The sequence below is a fragment of the Lepisma saccharinum genome, chromosome 20 (genome assembly GCF_977018435.1).
Source record: "Lepisma saccharinum chromosome 20, izLepSacc3.1, whole genome shotgun sequence".
Taxonomy (NCBI): Eukaryota; Metazoa; Arthropoda; class Insecta; order Zygentoma; family Lepismatidae; genus Lepisma; species Lepisma saccharinum.
In genome coordinates, this window is record NC_139248.1 from 68,494,122 (window position 1) to 68,504,773 (window position 10,652).

A 10,652-nucleotide genomic window follows, 5' to 3' on the forward strand; every position below is an offset into this window, starting at 1 on the left:
ACATTCACTTCTAAAATGGACACCATAATGCAATACTTAAACTTACCTGCACATTGTCCTCCGTAACATGAACTTCTGAAGAGTATACGTAGTCGACTAGAAGTTGAAGAGCCTGAGGATCCACCCCTTGCAGGGTGATCCTTTCCTGTTTGCTTTCCTCAAAGCTGGTGAACATTGCATAGAAGTACGGACTGCATGCAGACAGCACCATTTTATGTGCTGGGACCTCAATGCTATCGGCTACCAATGTGACATCACACAAGAGATTCTGTCTGCAAAAGAAAAAAGAGGAAGTGTGAAAACTTGATTTTGTAGCCATTGTAGTTACGTACACAGGTATACACAACCAAAAATCAATTTTATGTTTCCAGATTTGATAGTTTCCTGATTTATACATTAAATATTTGTGACAGGTCCGATTAGCACACAGCCTAAACATGAAAAGTTCGAGAAAAGAGAAGCAAGCCAGACTGGAAGCCTACAATACACAAGGAGTGGGAACATGACCAAGGGGGAGACCAAGATGTCCGTGGAAAGAGCAGATAGTGGAGAGTGTTAGAAGAGGACAATATTGGAACAGTGTGGAAAGAAAGGAGTGGAGGTGGAAGGCCAGGAAAAATGGAGAGGCTTTCCAGCGAGAGGCAGGAAACAGCGAAGGATGATGATGATGATACATCCAATCTTCGTGGTCGCATAGCAAAATGATAAAAAAAATTCCACACATTTTAATTTGTTTTATTAGCCTTCATCCCCTGAAAAATGTAAAATCAAGGTTCCACTGCATATCATTATTTAATAGAAATACAATGACATTTGTAGCATTCCAAACAAACGTTACCTAAAATAAGAGAACATGTATTTACTCAAGAGATGAAGCTGTCCGTCATAGATATGGGATAGAAATAACATTTGAGATATAAAAAGATTGCTATGATAAACCGCCATAAGTTGTTGTTTGTGCTCTTTCTTTAAAATTGCTAAATCTACTTTAACGAAACTTTTATGCAAATATAGTACCAGACATGTTTTGTTTTGTGTATTGCTGTCTTGCTGCATGTATGAATTACAAACCTCATGGAAGTATAATTATAATGTTAAGAGTACCAATCCTCATCTACCTAACCTACTCAGATATATTACAGTTGTAATGAAAAAAAATGTGCTAACAGACATGTACCATATTTTACCACAGAATCGTCACATATTTATACCAATTTTTTCTGCAAAAAAGTAGGGTGCGACTATTACGTGAAGCTTTTTTTTTCTTAAAAAATATTATTACCAGTACTTAAAAATAATTTATTACTAAATTGTATGTGGTGCAAGATTAGGATATAAGGAATACTCGTGAATATATCATAAAATTGAATAGTCCAAATCAAAGCACATAATTTCTTTGTGACAGTTTAGAAAACATTTATCCTGTCTGAAAAAAGTTAACACATTAGTTGTTATTTATTTGTGCATTGTAGTAAAAGCTAAAATAGAGAAAATTTACTACAGTGTTGCAAAGTACGGAGTTACAAAATTTAATCTTCTGTGTTTGAAGATTCTGAGCTGCTGTCAATGCTTTATCTGATGATGCGCAGATTACACAATGGAAGATCCTTCGCCATTTCCTGCCTCTGGCTGGGTCAGCATAGAAGTCAAGTCTCTCCATTTTCCTCTAGTCTTCCCAATACACTCCTTCAAAATTTCATCTCCATTGCGTGCATCTTTCTTTTGTCTCTCTCTGTCATTGTCCAAGTCTCTGCTCCGTATGTAATTATTGGCTCATAGTATGTGCTATATATTACCTTCTTGCATTTCATAGGTACATTCCTGTTCCATATCAATCTTCGAACGCTTTGATAGATTAAAGGAAGAATACGGGATTCCGTATTTTAAGGGTGTTTCCGAGAAAATTGAAAAATCCCTAAGTGGATACGGGATAAAATGTGGGGCGAGAGCACCTCGGAGCATTGAAAAACACTTCACGTCTTATAAGAAAGGGAGGGGAGATAGGCACGATATCCCTGAAGAGCAAAAGGGAGTGTACAAGATAGTATGTGAATGCGGAAAGGAATACGTGGGACAGACCGGGAGAAGTATGCAAATTAGGTGGGGTGAGCACGATAAAGATGTAAAGGAGGGTATACCCAAGACAGGATTATATGAACATGTATTAGTAAACCAGCATAAGATCGCCAAAAGAGAAGTCATCAGGAAAATTAACAATAAATTGGTTAGGAATGTGTATGAGGCAGGCTATATATGCGCGGATAATAGGAATGAAATTAATAGGGATGGCGGAAACTTGGAAGACGGCTGGATAAACTTTTTTTAAAAAACGGGATAAAGCCGCCGGGAATAGAGACGAGATGGCTTCCATGTTTCCCCCGAGGTTAGGACAGCCGCCGAGGTAGAAGTTGAATTCACCTTGAATTGGTGACTCACGAGCCCCAGTTGAGGAAAAACCGGTGGGGAGGAGTTTTCCTTCTCCAGGTATGAGCTGACACCGTGCATTTGCCTACCCCAAGCACCAATCGGCAGTTCGCCTTCATCCGCTTTGAACGTTCATTGTTTTTATAGAGTATTGCACGGTTTTAGTATGTGTATTTTACATCATCTTTTTAGAAAGTGTCTTTTCCTATACCTTTTGACCTAAATCCTCAACCATCACTTTCTCAATGAGGCACCATGTCAGGTGTCTGAAAACATCCTTTCAACCTGAAGGAGGAGGTAGTATAACCTTCGAAACGTAGTTATTTTTAATCTTTTAACCTTTAGTTGATATTCGATTGTGAGCAATTAGCACATTACCAGTATGTGGAAGAATATAAACCAATGTTTGGACTGAAATAGCAGGGTGCAACGATTTAGCAGTGAAATACAGTATATCAAATCGATTCAAGTAGAACACAAATGTGTATCATGATGATATCAAAATTACACATTCAGAACTGCACCGTCTGGGAAAAATGTTCTCAGAATATAATCATTTTTTACCTCTGTAAGTAATGTACATAAGTACTTACTTCCTCATGACATTCATGACATCAAATGCACGGTGAGTGTGGTGGTGGTTATGATATGGAGGCTTCTCCTTGCTGCCAGGTCTTGGCATATGCTTCTGGGAGCTTTCATCTAGGGAATTTTGACTGGCATAACGGAGCAGGAGACAGCTGAAATGAACAAAAATCAATGACTCACCATTATATTACAAAAGCACCAAGTGTAGTAAATGACAGGAGTGTCTTATTCAGTGTTGAATCCATCCAGCAACTCTCCTCCGAGGGAACATCAAACTTCATGGGGGGTATCATAACTAGAGCTCGGGTTTGTAAGTAATACATATTCTATTCCTTTCTAGATCCGTAGCCTACCTTTAACATGGAAATGTCAACGAATTACATAACTGACATGATTTTGCGTTTTATGTAACATATTTTTACATATTTGCCAGGATATTACATATTTTACATATTTGCTAATCAGTGGCGTACCCAGGATTTTCGAAAGAGAGGGGTTACGTATACTTTTTCTTGGTAGTCCCGCCCTCATTTTGTCATATTTTCCTACCATTGACGTTCTTTTTTTAGGAATATTGAGCCCAAAAAAGGGGGGTTATAACCCCCCCAACCCCCCTTGGGCACGCCAGTGTTGCTAATTTACTTTCCATAAAACAACATATTTCGGTAATTTTTTTTTTCATATTTTGATCCTTTTTCCTTTATTTTCGAACTATGAAACATGAAGAACATTTGAAGCTCACGTGATGTCATATTTTCTAATCAATGAGATGCATAGTGCTTACAGTCACCTAAAATTGACTGGCAAGCCGAAAGACCAAAAAAGTATGCTGGAGTTTCCCTTTCTGGTTACATATTTTCGATTTACTTTTATGTTTAGGCAAAGCACCTAGAAACTTGGCATCGGAGGACAAGAAAGCTACTTTCCTGTACATAGCGAGTTACACAATATGTTCCCTTGTGCAAAAAGTACAAAAATAGCTATGTATTTTCATTCGATTGTTCTTTCTGTAGAAGCTTTTTTCTTAACAATTTTTTTTTTGAAAGTTATAAAGAGCTCTCTTACATATTTACATATTCTACAACAATTTGTGATGTGAAAAGCAATTAATAGTTGACAAAAATGGTTTCTTAAATATGTACACGTTGTTGTGCTTTTTGAGTTTATAAATTTGATGAAAATTTTAATTTGAACAACATATGTCCTTAAAATTATGTTGAATATGTTCAAATAAAATAAATATCTAGCAGAATTCTTGAAATTGCTTGGATACTCAATTATTATTAATATTACATATTCTTTGATGCTACATATTTTAATGATAATTATTGTTACATATTTTGTACTTTGATATTAGATAAAAATCATAAGCATCACATTATAATATCAATAAAACAATATTAATATTATTAAATTTCCTCTTACTTCTGATATGTATTTAAATTCAATGTAATTACGTATAATTAACTATCATCTTAAGAATGAGATTATGAGAATGAATCAAATAATATTGATTGATTCATTTGGTTCATTTTACTTTGCTTTTCTGCCACTTTTGGCTAATTGCGAAGATGAGGATGAGTTATGATACCATGAAATTCACAAACACCCTAGCCCAGGCTGGGATTCGAACCCAGGACCCCACGCTGTGCTAACCACTCTACCATGGAGGCCGGCAATAAAATAATATTATAGATGCAATAATTTACATTTACAGCAAACTAAGGCGTCTACACTTTCTACAGCAGATCTGTGGATGGCACCATCAATGAAACTTTCTTAGGATCCCTTGTCTCCCTCAGTAGTTACACTTTCACACATGAAATGTATCCTGAACCATCATATTTCTTAATTTACCAGTAAACAAAATGGATGATAATCTAAATTTGTTCATTATTTTTACTTTTAATTATAAAGAGGACCGATTCAGTGCTTATCACTATGGGAGGGGAAGGGACAGACAATGCATGTTCTACGTTAAATGAAAATTAATTCAAAAAAGCAAAAGTGAATAGAGTTACCAAAATTCTTAGCTATTGTCAGAATGAACTTCTTAATTTCCAGGATTCATCACTGATCTTATTGCCCAAAGGATGAAAAACTCAATGAGCTGCTACAGTAAAAACTGGTGTAAGATACATCAGGTCACATTAAATATATCAGTATTATTATTATTAGTAATATTGCTTGTTCTCTATGAGGAGAATTGGTGTTTTTATGATGTGTTATGAAATTCTTAAGGTGCAGACACTCCAAGGAAGGTATGAAATATCAATATCAAAGAAAACTATACTTAAAAAAATATTTTTCCATTGCAGTTTATTTACCTGTCTTGCTTGTAAAGAAGTCATTTATTTGGTAAATATGTGATAACGCCCGGACACCTTTAACTCATTTATTTCCTTAATTTTACCACTGGTACTTACCTTTTCTGCATTGCGGAACATTCTTTAAGGTGAAGTTATGCCTTTTTCCATAAAATAGTGTCAACTTTTCATATTACGAGTGATTATTTGTCTTCCTTGTTCCGCTTGGGTAACAAACAATATGGCATGCACTCGTCATGGATCATCGCGCCGTGCATATGGTTTGTCGTTTCGGAGTGGGTATGCAGTGTTTCAACCTTCTTAACCGAAAAATACCTACTTTCGTGTTCATTATGTCATCACAAACCACTGACTGATAGCCCCAAAAAACCATTCACGATAGCCACACAAACCATTGCCGGATAGCCCCAAAAACCATTCACGTTAGCTCCAAAAACCATTCACGTTAGCCCCAAAAACCATTCATATAGCCCCCAAAACGGTACTTGTTTACTATCCTTCGGACACATTTAATTATTTTTACAGAAGAAACTACTTACCGTAATAAGTTCCTGTAGCATTCTCGAACATCGGGAAGGTGTTTTGTGTGATGTGGGAATGTTTCATAGCTGAAATTCATGTTGTTCATTGAAAATTAATTCTCCGACGGAGAATAGCTAGCCCCACGAACCATTGGCACGTGGATAGGTTAGTTCTCTTAGGTTAGGAAACATAGTTAAAATTTGGTGTCGTGTTAGTATCAGGATCTAGAAATTGGAAATAATTCCGAAACAATGGCACGTGGTTAGGTTAGTTCTGTTAGGTTAGGAAACATAGTTAAAATTTGGTGTCGTGTTAGTATCAGGATCTAGAAATTGGAAATAATTGCGAACCATTGGCGCGTGGTTAGGTTAGTTCATCTCAGGCAAGCGAAAAGGCCTATCAGAAAGACGTACTGGTAATGTGAAAATTGCAATTATTTTCATCAAAACAACGTTGACACACCTTCAGGAATGTTCCGCGAAGCAGATACGTAGGTACAAATGTCCAAAATTGATGAAACGAAAAAATTAGAGGTGTCCGAAGGATAGTAAATTTTTACCCCAAAAACCATTTCTGGCAAGGTTAGGTTAGGTAAGCATAGTTAAAAAAAAGAAAAGAAAATTGTCGTAAAAAAATGCACGATTGGAAACACTGATGAGACCATGTGCCTTTCGACGCTCTCGCCATCTGCATGCACACAATGGATACAACGGCATAATATGGCAGGCAATGCAAGTTTCTTATGTAAAAAGTGATTAATTCTTGTTCGGCAGCATTCAAATACGAAGTTTTTAGTTTCCCGTGAAAGAAAATACCTCCAAGAACGTCCAGAATGCTAAAGAAACTCATTTCAGTAAGTACTTTCTCCTGTAAATTTGAAGAAATTCGTCCAGGCGATATCGCATATTTAACAATTTTTTTTAAAAAAAAAAATAAAAACTAGAGAGCATAATAACGTCAAGAGAGAAAAATATTCAACCTTGCAATACTGTTACAGTTACATAAGTACTCGCACATGGTACCCTTGTAGCTCACCAGTAGTTTGAAGAACTTTTTACATTTTTGAAGAACAAATTAGCACCTACTTTTCACCACTTTCATGGATGATGGTGCAAAATCTGCACCGAAAATTGTGATAACTGAAACAAAAAAAGTGTTACATCCTACCAAAAATATGTGAAAACAAAAAGAAAAACTTAAAAGCATTAATATGCTCCCAAATAATTACCGTCTCTTCTGTGGATGTTCATTAGTCGCACATATGTCATCTTTCTAGTTATCGGTGCTGAGTTTCGTAGTAATTGATGGTGTGCAGATGTATCACGTACGCACAAAAATAAACAGGTTGTTCACCTGTATTTAATCATGTCATTTTAATTTTTCTTTGCTTTGAATAACCGCTACTGCAACGCAAACAAAAACTGGCCTTGTACATATTTCGATATATAAATGCCTCAAGCAGCATTTACACTTCGTTGAAATTGGAATTGTGGTATATTATGATCAATTTTCGCCATTATTACATAAAATGTAATTAAAAGGAAAAACAACAAATGCTGAATCGTACCGCTTACAAATTATTTGTAATGTGTGTATTTGTTAATATCAGCTTGTATATTCAATCAACCCTACTTATTAAATTGTAATATTTGATCATATAAAAATATAGATATCTTTTTACACTTCTGAATTTAAAATTTCGTTTCATAACTACTAATTTAATTACTGTTCAAAAAAAAAAGACGCGCAACGAAATGTTATTCCACTTACCATCCTTGTTTGTCTCCTGCATTGTCGCCCAGAGCTATCTGATTAACAGTATCCATTATTACCATTAAGCTGTCAGACTATTTAAATTTAATTCCATATAATAATGCCAAACACTATTCACTTTCCGCTCCTTCCTTCCTTCTTCTTTGAATGGCACACACCGCCTATGAGCGATTTCTTGCCAGGGGTCCTATTTGATTTGTTATAAGAAAGTTTGTTTCTTCAAAATGTCCCTATCACCGTTAAATGAGGCGATCTTGGACAACGGTACTGAAGGAATGCATCGGAAAAAATCCGATAACATCCCGCGTTAAAATAAACTCTTCCTCCTATTTATAAGCATAAATAGGTCCTTCGTAAATAGAAACACAAAAAAACAGCACAAAACTCTTCCTCCCATTCACTTAAATAAGTAAATGGGTCCTTTGAGGTATGAATAGGACGAACACAACACAAACGTCCGCCTCACACCGAAGCACAAGGCGAACCTGCATACATCGACAGTCTAGCTCAAAAATCTCACTTTCCGCTCCTCCATCGTCCATTTTTGCACACTCGCGTGTTTTGTTTATCCATCTTATCAACAGATGTCTCTGGTCTCTATATTGCAGATCTATAACAAAAGAAGATAGTTCAGCAACACAAAAACACACTAAATCAACACTTTTTTATATCGTAGTGTCTGCTGCCACGTTCTTTTTCTGTGCTGGAAACTCAAGAAAGAGATGCGAGTAGCAGCAAACTCGGTCTTTGTTTTATCGTAATTTCATCATGCTATGTATGCAATTACGTCTGTAACACATACTCATGGGGCTTAGGGGGGCTCGAGCCCCCCCAATGTTAATGATGTGGGGGCAGAGCCCCCCAATAATTTTCCTTAATAGGATCTAATGTATTATTTTTCTTCTCTTGTAAAGTTTACTCTGAATTTTGCCACATGAACTTAACTTTAAATACACATTTGAAATGTTCTAGACAATCAACTTTGGGGCGCTATGACCGGAAACAGCAAAACACATAACTTATAACTATATACTAAGTACGTATATAATTATTATTTACTATTATACATATATTAATCAGAGACATAATGAATTTAGCCAACGACTTGTTAAAGACTGTTTGGGAATCCCCTAAAAGCAGTGGCGTAGCGTGATTGTATGAAAGGTGTAAGACTTCCTTAGATAAACCTGACCCGAAAATTGGCGACGCAGCGGGGACAGAAATTCTCGCGTTAGCACCCACTCGTAATGCGCCTTACAGTGCTTGAGAATCGGGGCGCCCTGTCATTGGTTGAGAAGATACTACGTAAGCAAACACACCCACCATGGGCGAGTCCAAATCATTTCTTCCTTTCACCCACACGTAAGTCCTCTCAAGAAGCCTTACAGAGAAACAACTCGAATCAAAACAAGTCCTCAAATGTTTCGTTAAAAGTTCTACTTGCAGTCTGATATTGCTATGTGTGTTCAAGCGAAAAATACGGGAATGAAATACGTTTTCTTCAATAATTTCAACTTGTAAGGTGGACTTACAAGCCTTACGTGGGCACTACGCCGCTGCCTAAAAGAATGCAAATATTTAGGAATATTATTGATGTGAATGAGAAGGCTGGCCATACTGGACTGCGACCACTTTGCCCTCGTCGGTGGACGTTGAGAGCCTCCAGTATGCAACAGATCTTAAGGAACTATGAGAACCTTCTCAATTTTCTTGAGAATTTTTCTGAAGAGGATTCTACTGACAACATTAAAATGTGCTGGATATCTGGAGACAATGCTTCACTTCAAGACATTTTTCTTTCTCTCCCTCTACTGCCATGTGATGGGTCCAATAGAAGAGGTAAACTGTAAGATTCAGTTTCTACGCATTGGTGCTACAGAAGTGGAATCAAAACTAAAATACTTGACTGACATCTTTCAAGAAAAGCGAATGTGTTTTGAGCAGTTCTGGCTGAAATGCACAGAGGGCAAACCGAGCCTCGTTGAGCCAGAATTGCTCCGGCAACGTCAGGTCCCTAAGAGACTTGAAAATCCTGATGCTGCCAAACATCACAAGTTCTACACTCCAAAATAGTATTATAAATCAATATACACTGACGTGTGGGACACAGCAAAATCATGTGTTAAACAAGGACATGAATCTACAGGACTATAAAAAGTAACAGCCGTAGAAAAAGAATGCATCTCAGCTGTGAACAGTTGCACAACAAACTTTCAGCAAACGCGAGAATTATTTCGCAAAGATTTGGATGCCGATAGGCTCTCCTTACACATGTCCATGCTTGGTGATATCGCCAAACAGAAGAAAGTGGTTCTAACTACCATGCGTGACATAAGAAAGTTTCTTTTTGAAGACAGCACCCTCCAGGAGCAAAATTCATGATGGTCCTCAGCACTGTGCCAGTGACGACAGCCACAGCCGAAAGGTCATTCAGTGCTAATAGCCGACTAAAGACATATTTGAGATCTACAAAGGGGTAGAAGAGACTAAGCTGTGACAGTCAGATTTACCGTCGTCATTATTATTATTATTATTATTCATGTCCGTAGCGGTAAAAAAATGTGTTGAATCAAAGTGTTGAGTGTTTTAATTTGTAAGAATACATATTTGATTTGCCAAGCCGACGGGAGGAAGGAGACGTTCGCGTGTCCTAAGGGTGAGCACCTGAAAGGTCACGTTATGCGTCTAAAGCTTAGGAAATTCGACCGTAATGACAACCATTTAAATATCTCGGTTTCCAGCGGTCAGATTCATGTGAAACTTATACCAGCGCAGCAGCATGTGTGCAAGGACGGATGTATGGAGTTTCGTCGCGATCAAGCAACAATTACGGATGCCAGATCAAATTGGTTGTAATTGATCAGTTTGTGGGCACCGATTGCAATTGAGCTATGGGCGACAGCGAGGCGGAAGCTTAATCCGCAGAAACTAAACTTCGAGCACGACCCGTCCAAATTGGGAGACAATAGAGCGAAGTGGAATGACCTCTCCGGAAGCGTCCCTTCAACGAGCGCCGAG

At 37.3% G+C, this 10,652-nt stretch overlaps 1 protein-coding gene across 2 annotated transcripts in view; it reads right to left on the reverse strand.

Annotated features, from left to right (window-relative positions):
• The window catches only part of kel (kelch protein), a 65,939-nt gene extending 57,738 nt beyond the window's left edge, over window positions 1-8,201 (reverse strand). The window contains exons 1-4 of one of the 2 annotated variants that reach the window (XM_083141576.1): window positions 8,151-8,201; window positions 7,632-7,748; window positions 3,018-3,164; window positions 47-272 (exon numbers count right to left, since the gene is read on the reverse strand). In XM_083141576.1, coding sequence (XP_082997702.1) covers window positions 47-272; window positions 3,018-3,164; window positions 7,632-7,696 — 438 coding nt within the window. In that variant the 5' untranslated portion in view covers window positions 7,697-7,748; window positions 8,151-8,201. Of the gene's footprint in view, window positions 1-46; window positions 273-3,017; window positions 3,165-7,631; window positions 7,764-8,150 lie in introns of those variants that run through there. The other variant, XM_083141575.1, reaches the window with a different exon arrangement.
• Between the last annotated feature and the right edge of the window lie 2,451 nt (window positions 8,202-10,652).